The sequence below is a fragment of the Grampus griseus genome, assembly GCF_964374135.1.
Source record: "Grampus griseus genome assembly, chromosome: 15".
Lineage (NCBI taxonomy): Eukaryota > Metazoa > Chordata > Mammalia > Artiodactyla > Delphinidae > Grampus > Grampus griseus.
The window spans coordinates 2,177,059-2,200,530 of record NC_139009.1 but is presented as its reverse complement, the minus strand read 5'-3'; the positions used below and the strand labels follow the sequence as shown (position 1 = coordinate 2,200,530).

General features: G+C 47.3%; 1 protein-coding gene across 1 annotated transcript in view; it reads right to left on the bottom strand.

Annotated features, from left to right (window-relative positions):
* Positions 1-1,938: 1,938 nt before the first annotated feature.
* DCDC2C (doublecortin domain containing 2C) overlaps positions 1,939-23,472 on the bottom strand; it is a gene marked incomplete at both ends in the record, with an annotated part of 42,190 nt that continues 20,656 nt past the window's right edge. Inside the window, 5 exon segments of the mRNA XM_082672161.1 lie at positions 1,939-1,988; positions 2,242-2,312; positions 6,835-6,890; positions 6,894-6,963; positions 11,673-11,749. Of these exon segments, the coding sequence (XP_082528287.1) occupies positions 1,939-1,988; positions 2,242-2,312; positions 6,835-6,890; positions 6,894-6,963; positions 11,673-11,749 (324 nt within the window).

Here is a 23,472-nt window from a genome sequence, read left to right as displayed (position 1 = left end):
GACCACGAGGAAGGCGCTTTCTGTCCCCAGAGGACACAAGCCCACATCAACAGCGGCTCCCAGGCTCAGGAGAAAGGGCCCCAAGGAAGTCTGTTCACTTTACTTCCCTGAAATCTTTCTTCTTTTTTTTCTTTAGTATTTTAAAACTTTATTTAAATGATGCAGGGAAGGGGCTAAGAGAGGTAGGTGAGACACTGGCCTTGGGTACAAAATTTAAGGGGACACCAAACAAGCCGGTCATCAAGATCAACACGACTTGAATGCAGCCCTTGAAAAATCAAAATGCAAAAAGCAATGCACGATGAACAAAATATAAAAACTTTAAATGAAAGCAGGATGAGTGTTATCGATCTTTCCTTTTGCCTCAGGCTCCAGTGTAGCTGACACGTGCTTTTGCATTATGAAAACATTTCTCACAGATCAAACCTACAATAAGGTTTAAAAAGTGTGTTTCTTAAGAAAAGGAGAGGTAATCCGGTGTGTGTGACTGTGCTGTGCAAATGGCAAAGACTGTGACAATGGGAAGAGGTTCAAGTGTAGGTGCTGGAAGGCAGGTCTGGGGCCAGTAGGTGGGGGGGGGGAGGTGAAGTGGACCCCAGATGGCCCTTGAACACACCCCCGATGCCTGGGAAGCCATGCTTGTGCCACGAGCGTCTGCCCCTTTGGCCAGACTGGACTGGTCCCCAAGGGCTCCCAACTGGAGCCTCCTGGGTCCTGGTTCTTCCCTGAAACCCTTGAAAATCCAATGGCTCCTCACTTACGGGGGGCGGGAGGCAGGCGGGCGTCTGACCTAAGGCCATGCGTTTACAGGCACCTCTGCCCCAAAGCTTCTATATGATCTTGGGGCGGCGAGGAGGGGAACCCTAACATTTTTAAGTTTTTGACGGTGGATTAATCACGTTTGTGAACACAGTTTCATCACACAGCCCTCACGATGACATGCAGAACAAGCGTTACTGCTCCCCCTGGGCTGGTGAAGAACCCGGGCTCCAAACATGAGGGTTTACTTAATGCCCCACAGCTGATCAGCAGAAGGACTGAGACCAAAATCCGATCCAAAACCCAGTCCATCCTCTTTCTACCCCACCGCAGAGCTCTCGTTCTCCTTCCGTGCCTGACAGCCATGCAGAGCCACGTGCTGTTTCTGATTCTTCACCGACTCCAACCTCTGCCGTGCACGTTTGGAAAGGTCTCCCCAACGTGGGTCTCCAGCAGACCAGCACCTGCTTGGTCTACTTCCCGTGTGGTGACTGGACCTCAGTCTCTTATAGACTCTGCTCACCCCAAGCCCAACCTCTTTGGCGAGGGAGAAAGCTATTTAAGCCACCAGCAGATTCAGGTCAGGGTTCAACACATGAACAGAAGATGGGAAGAAACAAAACACACTGAAAGGCAGAGGAACTCGTGCAGGGAGCAGCAGACACAGAGTAGAGAGAACCGTTCAACTCAGTCCGACAGCCCCACCATATCTCCACCCGCCATGCTGTCAGGACCGTCAGCAACGGACTAAGGTGTCGACAAAGTCAGGAAATATCCACGCTCACCAGGCGCGCGGGCAGGACCCTAACCTAAGCACCTGCCTGCATATCACACTGCTGGGGGGTCACCATCCGTCAACAGGGCGAAGGGAGCCTTAAAGTAGAAAACCTAAGAGCACAGGAGCCAAAACAGGCATAAGGGCCCCCAGACACTGCTCCCCCGGTGGCATCTCAAGTCTCCCAAACGCACCCAGAGCTCCTGCAGGGCACCTCGGGGTGGGGTGAAGGCCTACCACCTGCGAGGCTGAGGCCACCTGCCTGCCCCACAGCGAGATGAAAACTGACACCTCGTTCTCAGCACAGTGACCATAAGAGCACGACAGAGAAGCCCGACGGGGAGGGCTCCTGCAAGCCCTCAAATAGTCCCGACATTAGTGCGGGTGAAACGCACCCCCGGGGGCTACGCTGCCACGGGGCCGAAATCCCCCAGACTGGCTGTCTCAGCAAGACCTGGAGACGGGGAGCAGTGCTCGGTGCCCGCCTTACAAACCGTACCGAAGGGAGACGCAAGGGGGAAGAGATATGGGAACATATGTATGTGTATAACTGATTCACTTTTTTATAAAGCAGAAACTAACACGCCATTGTAAAGCAATTCTACTCCAATAGAGATGTTAAAAAATAAATACATAAAAATAAATAAATAAAATTCAAAAATTAAAAAAAATAAAACAGAAAACAAAACAAAACAAAAACACCGTACCGACGGTCGTGTGAAGGAACACTCGGGCTCGTGTGTACATGTCCGGAAGATGCCCATTCATTGTAAATAATCTGTGAGTAAAGAAAGAAAAAATGAGCCGGAGACTTAAGAGCCATGACATCAGGCTGGGGGCACCCGGTACGTAATGCGACTGGTATGTGCACCACAGGAGAGCTGATGCGCTGAGAGCAAACGTAACCAAAACGGGCTAACGGAGCCCTGTGGCAGCGGCTCTGCCAGGGTTAGGCTCGCTTTCCATTCTTAGATTTTTTAATTAAAGTGTATCTTTAATTATCTACAAGTATTCAGAGGGCCCTGAGAACATTTAAGCTGTTGGTTGGTATTCAATTAATTTTAACTAATAACAGTTAAAATGAATACAAATTGGCTTATATTGTTATAACAATACTTGGAAAACAACCTGGCATTTATTAGCAAATAATATGCCTTTTTGTAAGCACTAAAAGACTAATATTTGTCTATGTTTTATTCTGCACTCTTTTTTGGCATGTATTAATTCATAATTCATTTATTTAAGAAAATGTTCAATTCATTCAATGCTGAGCATCTGTTAGGCACCATCCAATGAGGTAGGCCTTGTGTAAAACATATGAAATAAGAAAGCCACTGCTTTCCCAAAGTCAAGCAGTGTATAAAAGCCTATAGAGGCAAGTATGACCAGAGAAGGGCAAAACGTCGGCGTTCTAAGAGGAGAAAGAGTAAAGGCAACTGTAGGCTTCACTAAGGTGAAATGTACAAGGGTAGGTAGGAGTTCCTCACGTGAAGATGGGATGAAGCCTTTGGGGCAGCAGAAGGGGCCTCTGCAAAAAGCCAGAACACAGGGGACTGACTGTCACCGAAGGGTGAAATGCACCCTTGGGTGAAATGGAACTTGAACGTTGAATCCCAGAGCCTGGAATTCTAGGGGGAGGAGCTTATCATCAATTTAGTCGGAGTGAGTGGGGATTTGCATGGAAGTGTGGGGTAAGCACAGTGTTTTAGCAACAGGCGGCTGGCCATCGTGGGTGGGATGTGATGGAGGAAAAGCACCTCACCTGGGGGAGGAGACGCAGAGCTCTCGCAGGGCGTACGACATGTTCACGAATGACAGCAGTGAGCACAGGAAGGGAGAGGAGAGAAGGATGCAGGGCACCTGGAACAGGTGGGACCCACAGGACTCAAACTTCCCTCCCCTGAGCACCCCCCAACCTCAGCGAGCAGGGAACCACCAGATGGCCGGCTCACGCACAGCGCCGGGCCCCCGCCCTGGAGTTTGTGATTCAGTGAGTCTAACATGAGGCCTGAGCATCTGTTTCTAACAAGGGCAGCTCCTGGACCTGCTGCCTCGGGTCACCCTGTAGGACCAAGATGAAGAACTTCCAGACAGGGGGCAACTGTGAGACGCCCCAGGGAGTGGAACACAGGGCTTCCAGGTGAGAAGCAGGGCTTGGAACTTCCTTCCTCTCCTGTTGTCACCTTGGGACAATCGGTGCCCATCCCTGGAGGGCTCACAGCTGGCACGAGTGTCCCCAGGAGCAAGCCAGGGAGCTGCAGACGCCCTCGGCAGTGAGGGGCCCAGGGAGGCGGCAGGACTGACTGGCTGCGGCCGCGAGGACAGCCTCCCCCCAGAGCTCAGGTGCTGGAGGCTGGACCGCAAGGCGCTGGGGGTGGGGCCTTCCTTGGGAGACTCCACCAGAAGCAGAAGTGCTGGGACACATGGACCAGGCACTTAACACAAACGTGGAAAACGTTACAAAAGAAATAAGGGAAATATGAAATAAAGAAAGAAGCACAAATTCTTGTTTGGAAGATAAAATAGAGGCACTCTCCCAGGAAGCAGCAGGGAATGATAATAGAACATATAGAAGTTAAGAAATAAAATGAGCAGAGGTACCATCAACCAGACAGTAAGAATCCCCAAAATAAGTTCCATTAGGAGCAGAAAGGAAGAAATACGGGTAGAAATAATGAAGATTCATGTCACAGAATGAAAGAGGGAAGACCTCCAACTGGAAGAGTCCACAGATGGTGAAAGAGCAGACAGAAGAGTTCACCAACACTGCCCAACCTGTGCCCGACAAACGCGGATTGAATCAAGCATTGAGGGTGGAAACGGTCGTATCTCAGAGGCTCAGGACTTGGCAGGGACCACTCACCACCCTTTTCTTCCAGCAGGTAGAGAGCTCTGCCAGGTGCACAGAGCCCAGGGCTGCGGGACGTGGGAAATTCAGCCTCTTTCCTCTTCAGTTCCTCCCCGTGCTAACGACTCTTCTTTCCGGAACCGCGTCTGGCCAGCCTCACGGCCAGGCATCACCCATAACACTGCATTTCCCAACCAGGGCTGGACCAGGGTGAGGCGAGAGAAGCACCCGGGGTGCAGATCTGAGGGGTGCCCGCTTTCAGGGGTGCACCAGCATCTCCTCCCAAGCCCAGCACACCCCGACCTCTACTCGTCTGCCGTCCTCAAGGCGAACCTCTTCTGGGCTATTCCTAGACTGCGCTGCACACCTGGGTGTGCTCCTCTCCTACACACTCTGCCCTCCACTGTGATGCTTTTTGATTCTGCCTTCTCTGCGGGGCCACAAGCTCAACAGGGGTGAGCGGACCAGGCTGGGCCTCCCGCGTACAGCGTGGTGCCCACCGTGCAATCAGCACGCAACACACGTCTGCGAAAAGCACATTTTTCTAACACCAAGATCAGCAATAATCTCTCACACAGAGACCCACACACAATCTTAACGGTTTCTCTGGAATATATATATATCCCAGAAAGTTCAAAACTATCCAATAAATCAACCAATTTTAATACCACTGAGAACTTGGCTAAGTCTCTAACGGACACAAGAAAAAGGTACAGTAGAAACCTCCACTGAACCATATTAACATTATCTAAGGAATGATAAATACAGATAGATACAAACGACTTCTCAAACGTATGTTGACTATTAGCTGTCGGTTCCGTTCAAAGATAACATGTACGTTGATAATAAAAAAAAACCTGTAATGTGCCTATTACATCATCCTTTCAAGCTTACTATTGAATATTTGTACTTTCTAAGCATTTCCTTTATTTCCAAGCTCTGTACTTTTTCTAAACTCAGCCACAGAGAACTAATTTAAGCCCAGGGAAGAAAAGAAAGGAGCGTATTGATCTCGTGTCCTATTTTCCCTCTAGATATGCTACTTCCTTACTTGCTTCTCCCTCACAAAGATTTTACCTCTTCCTTTCACCACTATGTGATACTTGTGATTTTAGACGTGATACTTACGATTAATCCCACTACTGTTTCTGGCTTCTTCCAAAAATATGCACAAGCCTATCTGCTCCAGACAACTGTCCCTATTTCTTTAAGGATAAAACACGAATACTTATAACTGCATCCTGAAGTCACCTGGGCACTTACAGGACTTTTTATTATGTGAACAGCAGTCTTCCTGGAACATTGGTGTTCACTGTTGTTCACCACCCTCACTAGGCTAGCGAGTATCCCATTGCTCTAAATGTCCCAACAGTTATGTCCTGCTCACTAGTAGACACAACAGTTGTCATTGTTGGTATCACAACTCTTGACTGTCAATAGATCTTCTATGTTTTAATTCACCCCCCGAGAAAGAGTTAATGGACACAAACGTGAAAAGGGACTGAATGTTTTTGCTCTTCCTCTCCAACGCCAGCCACCCGGAACCATAACTGTCCATGAGGATGACGCTTCTAATGGTCCTTCGGCCTTCACTCCACATCACCCGACTTCCCAGCGTTAAAGGTCTGTGTCCTCCTGCGCTTTCCCACCCACTCCCGTGGCGAGACCCGGGCCTTCTCATCACCCCGTGTGTTCCCAAGGCCAGGTCTTCTTCACCTCCCACTACAGCCTGTAGCCTCGCGGCTCTCCACTCCCTCCCTCCCGCCCTCCTCCAACCGCCAGGCCAGGGTCTGAGACCACCGGGCCATCCCTAGAGTCACCTGCACACACCAAACCCCTCCTCTGCTGGTCCTTCCCACCCTCGGCCATGGACGAGTCTGTCTATCTTCCCCTCCCTAGTCCCAGGCTGCCGAGCGTCGGAGGAAACCACAGCCCTGCAGCGTGTCCCACTGCAAATTCGGGGTCCAGGCCAGTGGGGCCCCCAACACTGCTCGGCCAGTGCAGCACACCATCTCCTCCATCCAAGGGTCCCATCCCCCCGTGACGGGCCCCATCACCACTTGGACACCAGCTCCCCTGCGTGGCTCCCCGAATTCTCCTGCCCAAGAGGCCTCATTACATCACCTGAGCATCTAACTGAATGTTAATCACTGGCCACCCAGCAGGGGCACGGGGGACCCGGGGGATTGGGGCGACCACATCTCAGCCTTGTTAGCTGTATTCACCACGCCGAGGGTGAGGCAGATGCTCGCTAAACTTTTTGGAATGAATGAATGAAACTGTTAAAAATAAGTATGGCCCAAAGACTGCAGAACTATTGTCTGCCTGAAGAATTAAAATCAGAGTTCACGAGAAATCATTTCAGACCTTGCTGGACGGGCAGGAAATTCTCACTGAAAGGCACAGAACGAGTCCCTCCTTCCGGGTCCCCAGAGCTGGGCCAGAGCCTTACTTTCGAACGCCTCCCAGAGGAAAGACCTTCTCTCCGATCATGGCCAGCACGCAGTTTCACTCCGTCAGGCTGAATTTGGGTATAATAATCTTTACAGGTGGAATAAATAATCTTCCATTTGTGAAAACACTGCAGGAACCAGAGGAAAAGCCTCCATTAGGGCCTCACACTTTGGGGGAAAACGCTGGGAATTCACGAAAGATACCCAATTACAGAAGCATGGAAAGCACACGGAGCCCTGAGCAGCCCCTGGTGGCCCACACGCCACCGCATGGAGCACAGTCCCCAAGCCCCATAGTGCTCAGAACCAGGGAGGGGCCAGAAACGCTGGCGACACGGCCTCATGGGATAGAAGACACCCCGATGAACAGGACTAAACTCTACTCTTTAAAAAATAGGCCTCCGTGACAACAGGGAACATGGAAGAAAACTGTGTCCATTTGGAAAACCAACGGGGAAATTTGGCGTTAAAAATGCAGCTGCTGTCCCCTCCGTGGCGCCAAGAGAGTGTCCCGGAGGAAATAACGTGCAATCCTCTGGAAAGATAATAGAAACCACTGGTTTCACTCTCACAGTTTAAGGCAGCTTCCCTGTGGTCCTGGTGGGTTTGTTTCCTTATTTCTATGGGCTGGGGCTGGGAACACGGCTGGGGTCCGCACAAAACCCAGTGCAAAGCTACTAGTTCCCTGGTGTTACAGTCCAAGCCACTTAGCAACAGTTTCAAACTCTTATTAAAATATTGTAAAACGTGAGGCTATTTCTTTAAGTCTAAAAGTTACGGAGAGCATTTAACAATACAGGAGCTCAACTTCACGGGGCTGACTTTCAATCTATTACTTTGTTATTTATGATTCCTGTTGTTGTTTTTCCTTAAATGTAAATAATTTAAAACTGGAGAAATACATCTCTTGTTTCAGAGTAAATATAAATTTTAAGTTAACACGTTTGTGCACAACAAAAAGGATCAGCTAAGGCTCTGTGGAAAGAGGCTTGCCATCACCCCAGAGGCCACCTTTTTCCGTACTTAAAGCCTCTGCCCCAAAACAAACCTCGAAAGGGGCATTCTGTGCAAATCGTAGCTCATCTGTGACGTTACTGCTACCCTGAAGATTTGCTGCAAGGTTTCCACCCATCCGTGCTCCTAAATGGTGCACGCCAAAAGTCTCTCCAAACACAGACGGCTAATAATACAAGAAATGTTGAGACAAGTCCATGTTGTGTTTTTGTCTACATTTTTAAGATATTTAACACAGATTCTCACGCTGAGTGCGGGGAAATAAGCACGCTGTTATGGACTGAACTGTGTCCCCCACAGGTTCTGGCAGCCCTCGCAGGCTGATACACACACATATACACTGTTGACGTGGGTAAAAGTGAGCACGATCTTCCTGAAGGGCGACTTGGGGACAGAGACATGGAGACGCGTGGGACCAGGAATCACTGACACAGTCTGTCCACTCCCTGAAATCCAACCCACGGCAATGTGGGCACGTATACGTGAACCTGTAGAAACGTCTCTCACAGGGTCACAGGCAAACCTCAGAGACATCGCAGGTTTGGCCCCTGACCTCAGCAACAAAGCGAGTCACACGAAGTTTTTGGTTTCTCAGTGCACAGAGAAGTTATGTTTACACTATACTGTAGTCTATAAAAACAATGTACGTACGTTAATTTAGAGTACTTTATTGCTAAAACAAAATGTTTACTATCATCTGACAACAGAGGGTGGCCACAAACCTTCAATTTGTAAAAGAAGAAAAGCATTATCTGCGAAACACAAGAAAGCAGAGCGCGATAAAACAAAGTAGAAAGTTTGCCTGTATTTACAAAAACTAAAATATAAAAACAACCTAAATGTCCAAGTGCAGAGGAATGGTGAAACAAATCATAGCACAGGATACAATAATAACTAATGCAGCCATTTAAAACTGTTTATGCAGGATTTGTATTTAGGGGGAAAATGATCAAATACAATTAATGCTGTAAGAAAACACACCAGCAAGTACAGAGAGAACTAAAAGTAAGTGGCCCTCAAAGTTAACAGGGGCCGTCTCTGAGGAGAAGGATAACGAGCGATTTTGATTTTATTCTTAACACATTTCCAGATGTCCACTTTTTTATACGAAGCATGTAAATACGGAGAAAAGGATTTCTTAAATTGTTAACGATCAAGAAAGAAATGTTAACAATAAAGAAATTAGGAAATTTCAAGTTTAGAGGAAGTGATGGACTTAACACATCCCCAGAAGCTTTCCGATTGAGCTGGAGAATGAACTAGACCCTTCTCGCTCTGCCAGATGTTAGGTCTGTGCCGTTTGAGCATCAGACGGCCCGTCTTCCACCTAACGATCCAGGTAGACGGATGACCAACCCCAAGAAATACACCCAAAGATTGTTTCCCTAGAAAGTCTGTGACAGAGAGGTAATGGACAGGCACAGCCCCTGGACACACAGTGAAAGCCCATCATTGTTAATTACGTACAGACCGCTTTTGTAATACTAGGCAGCCATTTTTAAAAGCACAACGTATCTATATGTGCTAATAAGAAGCCATATTAAATTCTGTGAAAGAAGAAGGAAGATACACAGCAACGCTTGCAGCATACACACGCCTCTAAATCCTTGAACATGCGAAGCCTGTCTTACAAGGACACTCCAGAAACTTTTAACAGTCGCCTCTGGGGATATAAAGTGGGCAGAAGATTTACTTTTAATGTATACCTTTTAAAACGATATATTTACCATGGGTGTAAGTTACTCTGGCCATAAAAAATAGTTAATTTTTAAAAATTACTTTGAAATAAGAGAGGTTAAAGGCATAAAACAGCTTTGCCAATACACCTCCCGATGTGCTCATTAATTTTTAATAGGTAATATTTTAAATATTTTAAGTGAGACATACTTTAAATTTTTTACATAGGAAATGTTTTGAATTTTTCAAAGTAGGAAACAGCACTTGGATCTAGGAATGGATTTTGCCAGGTGACGCGGTGACGGTGGTGGTAGTGGCAGTGGACGCCACTTACCGTAGCACACAGCTTAGTTAATGACAGACCAGGACACAGACCTGAGCCTCCGCCTCCAGGCTGGCGGCTTCTCCTGAACGTGGACTCGACCAGCTGAATTCTGAGGACACGCAGACAGTCAGGGGGAATAGCTTCTCTCTCCACCATCCAGCTGCTACAGAACTCACACTCAGCAGCCCCCCACTCCCTCTACCCCAGCTCCCGGCTTACCAGGAAGGGTCAAAACACCTGTCACCTCGAACATCAAAAACTCTGAAAGCCATCGTAACTATTTTCCGTTTGTTTTCAAGTTACAAGGTCTCCAAGCAAACATGATCAGGCCTTCCCTTGGGAGAAAAGGCCTTGCATTTGGACGGGTATTTGGGTCCATCTAGTGGAGTTTTTAGCACACCATATAAAGAATAGAGCACATGCCTTAAGAATAACTGGTTTATAACAGAAAAAAAAAAGTCTGTCAAAATAAGTGAGAACCATGGACAGTGTGGGTCAGGCTCCCCCCAAAAATGTATGTCTAGTGATATGTGTCTTTGCCAGAAAGGACCCATAAGCCAATAATGTTCCCTGGGATTTCTATCCATTCTTCAGAAAGAGGTGTCCTTCGTAAAATTTATGAGGTGTCTCTCATCATTTCAGAACAGCTCTCAGACGTACAAAAGGCACAGTGGAGATCTCAGGTGTGTTGAGTGGCTCCCTTGCAGAGGCCTAAGGAAAAGTATTTTAAAGAAACGATGGTTGGGTTCTGGAAGGTAAGTGAAAGGGACAGCTTAGCTAATAAGCAGGTCATGCTTGCTCCATCCTTGGGCTTCCCAGCCGGGGCCTCCACTGTGTCTGGCAGGGGGTTCCCAGCCTCCTGGGCCCCCAGCCCTTTGCTGGTCAGCAGGGGCGTGAAGGATGACTCGTCGGAGTGTGGGCTCTCTGCTACCCAAGGCTGGGACTGGCCTGCTGCTGCCGCCCCTCAGACATAGAGCCAGGACCCTGGAAACTCACTGAAATTCCTTCTGCTGGGAACAGAACCAGGTAAGAGGGAAGGTGCCCCCTGGAACTTCAAGTCAGGGATTTTCATCCCAATATCAAAGCGGCAAAATATATGCAGGATTGGGAGGAAATGGCTGCCATCTGGAGAATTCCTGCCCCTTAACGAGCACTGGGTGGGCTTTCCTGGGACTTTGCAGGTGCACGTCACCACCCTGTTTACAAATGAGGAGGCAATTCAGAGAGAGGAAGCGTGTGCAGGTCACAAAGCCGACAGGTGAAAAGCGAGATTTGAACCAACGTTTGACTTGAGTCAAGTGTGTTCTCCTTCTACAGCCCCAAGCATAACGCAGGCCGGCCCACAGGGGGGTCCCGATTAACCGGGACTGAGTCCCCCGGCACCTCTACACCTGCCCCATCAGCCGCTTCCCGAGGCGGCCAGCCCTCAGGCAACCTTGACCAGGGCGCGTTGAGCATCAGACAGCCCGTCTCCCCCGCCAAGGGGCTTTGGTGGGAACGTAACTTCTACATGTCCTTTCACCATCCAGCAGCTGCAAGGGCTAGGTTACCAAAAATAAACAAAAAGCTAAGATTAAGCCCTGCACTTCCAGCCCACGTGAACCGGCAGCCGCGGCAGGGCAACGGCATTGCTTCTCCAAAATCAAGGTTCACGAGAGAAGAACATGCAGCTGAACCATACAGAAGGCTCGGGGGGGGGGGGGGGGGGGGGAAGGGTGAGCGTCAGAGAGAGAAGGGAGGGGACGAGCAGAGGCGGGGCGAAGGCGGCGCAACGTCTTTAAGGAGCTCCACCACCCCCCCCCCGCACCCCACTGTACTCACTTGATTTGTCGGGGTAAACGATGGGATGTTTGCCACCTGGGAGGCACGTCTATGTCACAATGTACCACCGGCTTGATCTGAAAAAAAGAAAAAAGAAGCCTCAGAATTCAGTTCAAGCTAAAAAACGCTTGTTAAATACCAACAGTAGGCACAGCATTCGACCCCAAACCTAAGGTAAAGGTGGGGCAGCCTCGCTAAGAGACCGCAGGGCAGGACCCGGGAGGGGCCCGGGCAGCGCTGGGCTCCGTGCCGGGCGGTGGCCAGGAGTCCAGCCGGGGCGATGCAGGCGGCTGTGCTGAGGGGCCGTGCGGTCCAGGGGGCGGCAAGGTCCCTGCTGAAGGTGCCCAGCAAGGGGCTGTGCGGTTCCCGCTGAGGATGCTCCCACAGCAGCTCACCCCACAGCCTGGTGAGCTCCGCTGGGGCCCCGAGACGGGACAGGGGCTTCTAATTCAGGCCATGGGGTTCAAGCCAGGATGTCCTGGCAGGTGAGAACGCCTTCCCAGCGTGTCCTGACCCTTCTCTTCTCTTTTCTGTGAATCCAACCTGAGGGGCTGAGCCAGCTCTAGGGCCCCATTCAACTTTGGCCTCACGCCCACCGGGGCCCAGACACCCAGGCAGGCAAGAGTCCCCAAGACCTGCCCCCCGCCAGCCCCGGACCCCCTCCTCTCGTCAGAGCTGGCCTGCCTCCTGGCCCCTGGCCCGGAAGGGAGGGCCCCGCGGCAGAGGGTTTCCACCCAGGCCTCCCACCCGCCCGTCTCCCTGCACCTCCCTGACCCGCCAGGCCGCCCGGTCACATACAGACAGGCCAGCCAACCTCTAATGTTGGCGCAGTGCCACTGAATTATCCCAAGTTGAGTAAAAGTCACCTACAGCAGTGCCTTTCCCGAGAATAACACCCAAGCAGCATCCTCGGGGTTCCCCACGGGAGCAGGGGTAAGCTACGCGGCCCACCATCAGCGCAGGCAGACGTGGGCAGCTCACGCTTTCCCAGCGCTGTGTTTTGTTTGTTTGTTTTTTGCGTTACGCGGGCCTCTCACTGTTGTGGCCTCTCCCGTTGCGGAGCACAGGCTCCGGACCCGCAGGCCCAGCGGCCATGGCTCACGGGCCCAGCCGCTCCGCGGCATGTGGGATCCTCCCGGACCGGGGCACGAACCCGTGTCACCCTCATCGGCAGGCGGACTCCCAACCACTGCGCCACCAGGGAAGCCCCCAGCGCTGTGTTTTAAATGAGGAGCTGGGAGCGGTGTTACCTTGTCTTCTGAAGGGGACGACGCGGGTAAGAGGGGAAGACGGAGGTGCTGTGGAGAAGCCTGCCCCGGCATCTCGCTGTAAGCATGGAGCGCCTCAGTCATGGAGGGAGCAGAGCAAATCTGGGGGCAGCCTGGGAGAGGAGAAACCACAGCCTCTGGGATCGGACAGACCAGGGTTCAAACTCCAGCCCAACCCCTTACTACCCGTGTGACTTTGGAGAAGCATTTCACCTTTGAGCTACAATTTATTAATTTGGGAATGGGGATGATATACCTTGCAGGGTTTTTATGAGATAACATTTTATAAAAGGCACAATGCCATACCTATTATCACATACGATAAATACACAGTCTAGTAAATACGAGAGTCTCCCAACACACACAGACACGCAGAATCCGGGCCGGGGGGGAGGGGAGGGAGAGAGAGACCATTTCGGCATCTCAGTTGGATTACAGCCCAAAGACAATTGCTGATTTTACCCACAGCCAACTGCTCGTCCCCAGACGCCCCATCTCAGAACACGGCACTACCCTAGACCCACTTGTTCAACTACCAAGCCTGGGAGACACTGGTGGGTCCTCTCTTCCCTGACACCCACAACTAAGCCATCAGCCCATCTCTCAGTTCTACCTCAAAACTGCACCCTGGGCCACCCTGTTCCTGCCACCCCGCTGGCCAAGCCTCCCCATCCCTCCCCTAACTCATCTCCCCACCCCCATAGCCCTTTCTTCACAGCAAGCGGAGGAGCCTCTGTAAACACAAACCAGGACGCCATCACTGTCTGACTTAAAGCCCCAGTGGTGGAAAGACCCACACTTCCAGTAGGTCCCCACTCCTCAGCTAGCCCACGCGGCCACGTGGCTCGCACCGCTGCCTCTGTGCCCTCGTCCCTCCCACAGCACCTCCCATGCCTGCTTTCTTCCAGCTCTTTAAGCACCGAGCTTGTTCCCACAAGCACAAGACCTGGACCCTGGAATGTTCTCCCAGATCTTTGCACGGTTTGCTCCCTCTTGCATTAAGAAGTCAACGTGGATGCCAGCTCCTCAGAGAGGACTTCCCTGATGATCACGCACCTTGATGTATGTTCACCACAGCACTCGATATTGCCTAATATTTGTGTGTTTCTTTGCTTGCTTATTATTGATTCCTCCTTGTGGAGTGTAAGCCTCCTGAAAGCAGGGACCTTGTTTGTCATGTTCAACAAAGTACTCCCATTGCCTGAACAATGGGCGGCCCATGGTAGGAGTTTGATAAGTATTTCATGAATATGAATGAAGAATGAACAAATGAATGACAAGTGAGAAACAGCTCTGATACTCTGGAAAGAATCCCAGAAAAAGTGAGTCCGCTGAGGATTGTGGCAATGCACACCTACATCCATTGTTACCCTACTGTCATGCTATATATAAAATTATATATACTTGCGTACTAATAGTGACAAAATCAATGCCATGAATATCAACGACGACCGTGAATTTGCAGACCTGGTTTGAAAACAAAACAACAGAAATTATCCTCTGCAAAATTCTATTAAGGCACAGCTACAGCTAAGAGGCAGTTTTCTTGACTGCATAAATTTATGGAAACAATGAACTAACTGCTTTCTTACATGTTAATGATTCATTAACCCTGATATCACCTGCCTAATTAAATGACCCCAGCAATTAAATGCATATACGCTTCTGGGCTTTTCCCCCTGCACTCCACATAACAATCTCCGAGGAAGTACCATGCAAACGTGCTTTGCTGTTACTGTCTGATGGTGATGACAGTTTCAAGACTCGTGTCATTCACCTGCCCTGAGAGGCAGGACGTTAACGGGCTTTAGAGCTCTTTAACAAGGGTCCAGGGTAATTGAACCAAATCTGCCTCAGTGATGGAAGACACTCAAGGCTGCCAAAGGTGTGTTTCCCCAAGTAGACCTACGGTTCACTGGATGCCTGCTGTGTGTCAGGCACTGCACTCAGACCCTTATAAGCACTCACACCCAATCCTCAAAATCACCAGGCACAATATCCAGGTAACAAAGAATCAGAGACGTTATGTCATCTTCCCAAGAACACACAGCTATCAAGCGTCCTGGCCAGGCTAAGCCATCAAAAAATAGTGTATGATAGTTTTTAGCAAAACGGAGGTTTGAACCTACAGCAGTACACCATCTAGGAGCCTATTCTGAGTCATCCACGATTCCAGGACTGGCTCCGTCACTTTCTCCCTGTGTGACCTTGGTCAAGTTGTCTCGCTTCCCTAAACCTGTTTCTCCGTGCATGCAACGCAGATCCAAGTGGTGTATAGGTAGTAAGTCAGACAGAGAAAGACAAATATTACATGATGTTACTTATATGTGGAATCTCAAAAAGAAATATACAAATGAATCTATACACAGCACAGAAACAGACTCAGACGTAGAAAACAAACTACGGTTACCAAAGGGGAAAGCAGGGGGAGGATAAATTAGGAGTTTGGGATTAACAGGTACAAACTACCATACGTAGAACAGATAAGCAACAAGGATTTACCGTATAATACAGGGAACAATATTCAATATCTTGTAATAACTTATAATGGAAAACAATCTGAAGAAAATATGTATAACTGAATCACTTTTCTGTACACCTGAAACTAACACAATATTGTAAATCAACTATACTTCAGTAAAAAAATACAGATATAACCTAAAATTTGGCTAAAGGGAAAAGGTAAAAAAAACAAACAAAAAAGTAGTGCCTATGCTATAGGTTTGCTCGCGATATGAGTAACTCAAAGTGAGAGAACTCGCTCTCCAGTGCTCAGCAAGGTGCCTGCAGTGAGTTAAGAGCTCAGCTGACAGCAGTGGTCGTTATTCGTGCCATTGCTCCTTCTGCCCCGTCATCCTTCTCCGACAGCCCTCCGTGAACATCCTCACGGCCTTTTCCACACGAAACATCAAATAAAAAAGGCCCATAGCTGATTTATGTGCCCCGTGTAGAATGGATGTCAGCTCCCCGCTGACGATGGATTTATAGGTTGGAACTGATGCTCTGAATGACTCCAAATTTGCTGACCCCCCAGAGGAACCATCCCACAGCAACAGACAGCCACGCGACTTATGGAGCCTACTGGCCATCCCAGGAAGTCCCTACTCGGAAGCAGGGTCACAAATAAAACCAACCCAAGGAGAGGAGAGTACCTGTCCCAAATTCTGCCCGGCTACAGACTCCCAGAAGGCGCTCGGTCATCGTTCCATTCATTTATTTAAGCCCTGTTTGTGGAGGACACCCCTCCATGGGAGGAACTGTGCTAAGTGTTAGAGACGCAAAGGTGAGCGAGACCGTCATCACACCTGGCCTCGGAGGGCTGCGAGGCATGGAGACACAGACCACTGGACAAGCGATCCGTAAACAAGGAGACAAGCACGTGCAGCTCTGTGACGAGGGCTCTCTGGTGGCCAGCACGGGGCGCACTCCATCCTCACAGCGACACAAAGCAGGCTTCCTGGTGGAAGCGGCCTCTAGGTTGAGACCTGATTTATAAGCAGGAGTCGGTCCGTTGAGAATGGGAAGAAATGCTAAATGAGGCAGGAGAAACAGCATACACAAAATCCTGTTAGAGGACTTTGGATACATCCTCGTGGATACAAGGTCTTTGGGAAATGGAAAAGTCTAGACTAGACACTGGACACAGAGGGAGGAGTGGTGAGAGGCGGGGCTGAAGAAGAAAGCCAGGGCCAGATCAAGGAGGGCCTTCACATCCGCGGTTAGCGGTGTAGACTCCATCCCCTTGGAGAAAAGAGGCAGGCCTTGAAGTGTTTGAACCAGGGAACTGGTGAGATCCAACTGGAAAGGGATGGGCTGGATATGCAGGAAGTCCAGATGGAAGGCACACGACTCGTTCTAGGAGCAGCTCTGGGTGTCCTCAGCAAGAATGGGGGCCCATAACTGAATGGGCTTGAGAGAAGGCACAGGAGGGACAGGGCGGGAGCGGGGCTGGGAGAAGTAAAAGCTAAGACGATTATCTAGGTTTCTGGTTTTAGGAGTTGAGTATACAGCTCCATTCTCTGAAAAAAGGAACACAAAATAACAACTGGGTTTGCGGGGAGAGGCCAGTGAGTTCAAACGTGGACATACTGAATCTGAGGTATCCTTGGGACATCCAAGTGACAGTGCCCTGTAGACAGAGACGTGGATCCTGCGCTAGAGAGAGGCCTGGGTGCCCTGGGCGCAGGGATGATGGTGGAGGATGAGGCAGGTACACTGCCCGAATGAGAAGAGGGAAGGAACCGGGATAACACCTGGAGGGAAGTGGGGACTCCAAGGACAGACAATGACACTAACACCGCAAGAAAAATTTAGGAGAAACAACCGGAGGGAATAAGAAGAGGGCAGGGTTTCAGATGACAAGGAGAGAAATCACTCCAAGAATGAGAAAAAGGACCAGTTCCTACCCCCCAGCGCAGCTGTAAACAAAAAGGCCCAAATGTCCGTCAGATGTGGAATAGATAAATAAAACGTGGTCTATTCATACAATGGAATACTCTTCAGCCATAGGAAGGAATGAAAAATCAATACACACTACAACACAGATAAACCGTAAAAACATGCTAAGTCTAAGAAGTCACTATATTGTATGATTCTATTTGTATGAAATGTCCAGAACAGGCAGGTCCAGAGGCAGCTCTTATTACTCTTATTGTCTTTTCTCATCCACTTAAGATCGTTCTGAGCAATTCTCCCTATTCTCTCCCCATTATCAGCTTACCCACAAAAGATCCTGAATAGCCAAAGCTATCTTTAACACAAAGAACAAAGATGGAGGCGTTTATCATCTATAAATATAATCTGTCAACATATTTTTATATAATCAAAATAGTATGGTGTTGGCATAAAAACAAACCAATAGACCAGTGGGACAGAATAGAAAGCCCAGAAATAAACCCGTGTGTATACAGTCAATTAATATTCCACAAAGGATCCAAGAATATACAATGAGGAGAGAACAGTCTCTTCAATAAACGATGCTGGAAAAACTGGACAGCCACATGCAAAAGAAAGAAACTGGACCCCTGTCTTACACTAAACACAAAAATCAACTCAAAATGGATTAAAGACTTGCACATAAGACCTGAAACCATAAAACTCCTAGAAAATAGAGGGAGTAAGTCAGCTTCTTGACATTGATCTTTGCAACAATTTTTTGGATTTGACACCAAAAGCAGATGTAACAAAAGCAAAAATAAGCAAGTGGGACCACATCAAACTTAATACATGAAAAGCTTCCACCCAGCCAAGGAAACCAGCAACAAAATGAAAAGGCAAAACCTGCTGAAAGAAAGTACTTGCAAACCTTGTATCTGATAAGGGGTCAATATCCGAAATATACAAGGAATTCATACAACTCAATGGCAAAAAACAAAAACAACCTCGTTTAAAAACGGGCAAAGGACCTGAATAGACATTTGTCCAAAGAAGACATACAACTTGCCAAAAGGTACAAGAAAAGGTGCTCAACATCACTCGTCATCAGGGAAACGCCAATCAAAACCACTGTGAGACATCACCTCACACCTGTCAGAATGGCTATCACCAAAAAGACAACAAATAACGAGTGCTGGTGAGGGTGTGGAGAAAAGGGAGCCCTCCTGCGCTGCTGGTGGGAATGTAGACTGGTGCAGCCACTGTGGAGAACAGTATGGCGACTCCTCAAAAACTTAAAACTGGAACTACCATATGACCCAGCATTCCCACTTATGGGTATATACCAGAAGGAAATGAAACCGTTTTCTTGAAGAGATGTATGTACTCCAGTTAGTATTCACTGATGCATTATTCACAATGGTTAAGGTGTGGAAACAACCTAAGTGTCTACCAATGGATGGATGGATAAAGAAAATATGTTATATCCATACAGCGGAATATTATTCAGCCATAGAAAAGAAGAAAAGTCTGCCATTTGCAATACACGGGTCAAACTGGAGGACATTATACTAAGTAAAATAAACCAAAGAAAGACAAATACTGCACGGTGTCACTTATATGTGGAATCTGGGGGGCAGGTGGCAGAAAGTGGAAACAGAATAGAAAAATAACTGCCAGGGCTGGGGGTGGGGGAAATAGGAAGAGATTGGTACAAAGGTACCAACTTTCAGTTACAAGATGAATAAGGTCTGAGGATCGAATGGATAACATGGTGACTGTAATTGATAACATCACATTGCATAATTGAAATTTGCTAAGAGAGTAGAACTTAAGTGTTCTCACAAAAGACAGGAAAAGAGAGAGAGATAAATATGTGAGGTGATGTGTCAATTAACTTGATGGGTGGAGGGAATCCTTTCACAATGTATACGTACATCAAATCATCACACTGTGCACTTTAAATATCTTACACTTTTGTCAATTACACCTCAATAAAGCTAAAAAATACGGTATATATCACTTAATAGAATACTCTGAATCCACTACAAATTATTATAGGAACATATTTGTTGACACATTAAGATTTCATGATGCATTGTTAAGTAAAAGGGGATTTGTAAAAAATAATACATAGATATGCTCTCATTTGTGCTTAAATTAATACATTTGTAAAGTAAGAAGTATATACATGTGACCATTGAACAACACAGGTCTGAACTGCATGGGTCATTTATATACAAATTTTTTAATAAATATATTGGAGAATTTTTTGGACATTTGTGACATTTTGAAAAAGCTCATAAACTTCATAGCCTAGAAATATCAAAACAATAAAAAGGTATGTCACAAATGCATAAAATATATGTAGGTACTAGTCTATCCTTATATAGGCATAAGGTGTGTGGTATTTAATATAAAATTAATAATGTGTTAGCTTTCTTTCTGTTTTTATTGATACAACTTTGCTTTCAAAAAGTTACATTACCGTACATAGGCCTTTCTCTCTCATAATTGGAGAAATTGCACATCAGCCTATCATCACAGGGAAGTGGGTTTTTTAGTGCAACAATATTTCCAATACTGTATTATGAATATGACTGTAATGTGTGCCATAAAATTTTTATAACAATTTATTCATTGGTGTATAAGCCAGGCTACCATAAAGCAATCGTATTGCTGCTTCTTCATTATCAATGCACGAATCGTTACACATGTAAATAAATATGAATTTCCTTCTCATGTTATCTTTTCATTTTGACGGCTGGTGTTAGTAACACGTATAACACCTACGGTGTTTTGCATCATATAATATTGACTGTACTGACAGACGATTCATGTAAACAGGTGACAAAAGCATACAGTATCCATAAATACAGCACAGTACTCTAAATGTATTTTCTCTTCCTTATGATTTTCTTAACAGCATTTCCTTTTCTCTGTCTTACTTTACTGCAAGAATACAGTGTGTAATACAAGTAACACACAAAGTATGTTATCAACTGTTTCTGTTATCTGTAAGGCTTCCAGTCAACAGGAGGCTACTAGCAGTTGAGTTTTAAAAGAGTGAAAAGTTATACATGGATTTTCAACTGTGCAGGGGGTCAGTGCTCCTAACCTCTGCATTGTTCAAGGGTCAACTGTATATATACGCATATATGTCCACATAGGTTAGAAGCATCTAGAAAAACATGGTGGCTAATTTCTGGCTGATAGGATTATGTGTGTGTTTCCTTTTAAATTACATATATTTTCTCATTTCTCTACAACGAGCATGAATTATATAGTAGTTTTTTTAACAGAAACAGAAGCTTCCAAAAATGTGTTCAGGACCGTTCAAAAGGAGAGCCAATGTCAAGGCCACTGAGAGAATACGATGCACTTGGGTATCGGCTCAGTCAGCGCAAAGTACCTCAGCCAACTCTTGAGTCAAAACACAGTTAAGTTTCATTCCCCTTGCTTTTCAGTCAGATAGGGAATCACATAAAACACGTTACAGACATTTATATTAAAAGTTAATTTTAAAATTCTTTTTTGTTAGAATCATCAGTAACCGCCGTTATTCGAAAATTCACCTCAGGGACTCACTCCCTTCTCTTCCATGACAACTTGAGATAACTAAGGTCTAAATTAGTGGTTTAATTGTTTTACCATTAGTACGCTATTTACCAGGATGAATGCACTGGAAGGACAGAATCAGAAAACCATCCTCATGGGCAAAAAAGAATATTGCATTGGGGCTCATTTGTTCTTAGAACTGTAAGAAAAGGACAGGGGAAGTCTTCTAAATTCTGCCTAAATTTATACAATTTGACATTACACACCCAAACTCTAAGATGCAGCAACAGAACTCCTTGAATTAAACTGAGACCAAGGACATTTTTCTCATTAAGTCAACGAGACACAGTCATGGAAACTCAAAATCCCAAGAGCACTGTTTTCGAGTCTGATTCTCCCTTTGCTCCTCCGTTTAATGACACGTAATTCCAAATTCATTATATTGAAGCATTTTATAAGTCATTTCTATGGTTATATGAAGTATATTATTATGGTATTCTAATTAATTTTAAGTAAATTTCTTTACTGAATCAAGGTCTCTTGAGAAGTGTCTTCAATTTTCCCACTAATATATTTTGACCAAAACGGGAATTCTGTGAAAGAATACTCTACAAAAAGCTAGGTACTTCTACTCTGTGTCGCTATCACAAAACAAGGCGGAATAACTTAGTAAAACACTTAAACATTGAATATTTGAACTTGGCCAAAGCTTACAGTATAGTATATTTAGTGTTTCTAAGAGTTTGCACTGGTATTCAAATCGGTAGCATTCATGGATCTCAAATTCTGATAGGGTGAGCTACCCAGACTTAAAGGCATTATGAGTATTAATTTCAACTATTTACTGAGCTCTTGCAATATGCCCAGCACCATCTCATTTAATCCCAGCAACATTCTGAGAGGTATTATTTCAGATCAATACCTATAGATCTAATCACAGTATGACACGTCATGAATCATTCAACCATTCCTCCACTGATGGACATTCACGTGTTTCCCAGGTTTTTGTAATTACTAAAAAAAAGAACATGCTGCTATAAACATCCTTAAGGCCCAGTGTGTGAACTGAACCAGCCGGCTGGAGCAGATGCAGCAGGGGCTGCCCGTGGCCGCAACACCCCACAAGGCCTGGGGAGATTTTAGTCCTTGCAAAGCTGTTCTCCACTGTCCTAGAATGAGGTGGCGCTGCGGAGGGCCAGGTCCTCCTTCTGCAGCGCATCCTACGGGGCATCGGTTCCCACAGCCCTCTGCACAGATCCTGGAGAACCAGTGCCCCGTGGCGCTGACCCTCTGCTTCCGGTCCCCCAGCAGAGCCTGCGCTGCGCCGACGCAGCGTAGCACCATCCGGTCTGTCCCACCCCAGTGCACAAAGTGCGGCTCTTTCTGTAAGGTGAGCGCTCATGTATCCACCAGAAATAATTCACGGAATTTAATTCTGTGAACGAAACAGAAGAAACCCATTTAATATGCACAGGTTGTACAGTGCAGTAATGAGGCTTTCCGCAAGGAAGGGGGTGGGGGGACCCCGGATTCACCTCTAGTTTCACACCAAGTTCTGTTACTAACTAGTTGCCTAACTCTGTACACGTCACTTAACCTGTCTTGAACTCTTGATTCATCTTTTAAGTGGCAGATATTAAGACCTCCTCCCCCGGACTTCCCTGAGGGTGCAGTGGTTAAGAATCCACCTGCCAATGCAGGGGACACGGGTTCAAGCCCTGGTCCGGGAAGATCCCACATGCCGCGGAGCAGCTAAGCCCGTGAGCCACAACTACTGAGATCGCACTCTAGAGCCCATGAGCCACAACTACTGAGCCCGTGAACCACAACTACTGAAGCCTGCGCACCTAGAGCCCGTGCTCCGCAACAAGAGAAGCCACCGCAATGAGAAGCCCGCGCACCGCAACGAAGAGTAGCCCCCGCTCGCCACAACTAGAGAAAAGCCCACACGCAGCAACGAAGACCCAATGCAGCCAAAAATAAATAAATAAATACATTTATTTAAAAAAAGACAAGTCTTTTAGCTCATTAAGTATTATATTATCTCCCGAATCATGGGTACGTCCCCACAAACCACAAAGCAGCTAAAATGTGGTTTAGTAAGTGGTAGTGAGTAGTGAGAGGTGACAAAGAGAGTTTAAGTTAGTAGTTACGTGAGCAGTACGGAGGACAAAAGAGAGGTACCCACTAAGTGACTGAGGAACTTCAGCCCCGTGACTGGCAACTCTACATCCTCATATGGGACAGCAGGACACAGATGTAAACTGCCAGCTGCTCTCATGGGCTCCTCACGGGACCAGCAGAGGTCTTGGCTACATCACAGATGAATGTCCACGAAGATACTACATAGCAAGCAGCAATAATCACAAGCCACTTTTAGGGAGTCCCTTCTGCCACCAAAGAAGAGGGGGCCGGGGTGGTGACCGTCAAGCACCTAGCAGGCCTCCACACCGTGCAGTACCCCACGGCACCCGCGGGCAGTGATGGCATTCCCAGGCACCGCTGGAAGCAATACATGTTCTGAGAAACTTTCTGGAAGTGAATATTAAAGAGGTAAAAATTGTGCGTGTAACTCCTCTTCTCTATAAACAATCATGATG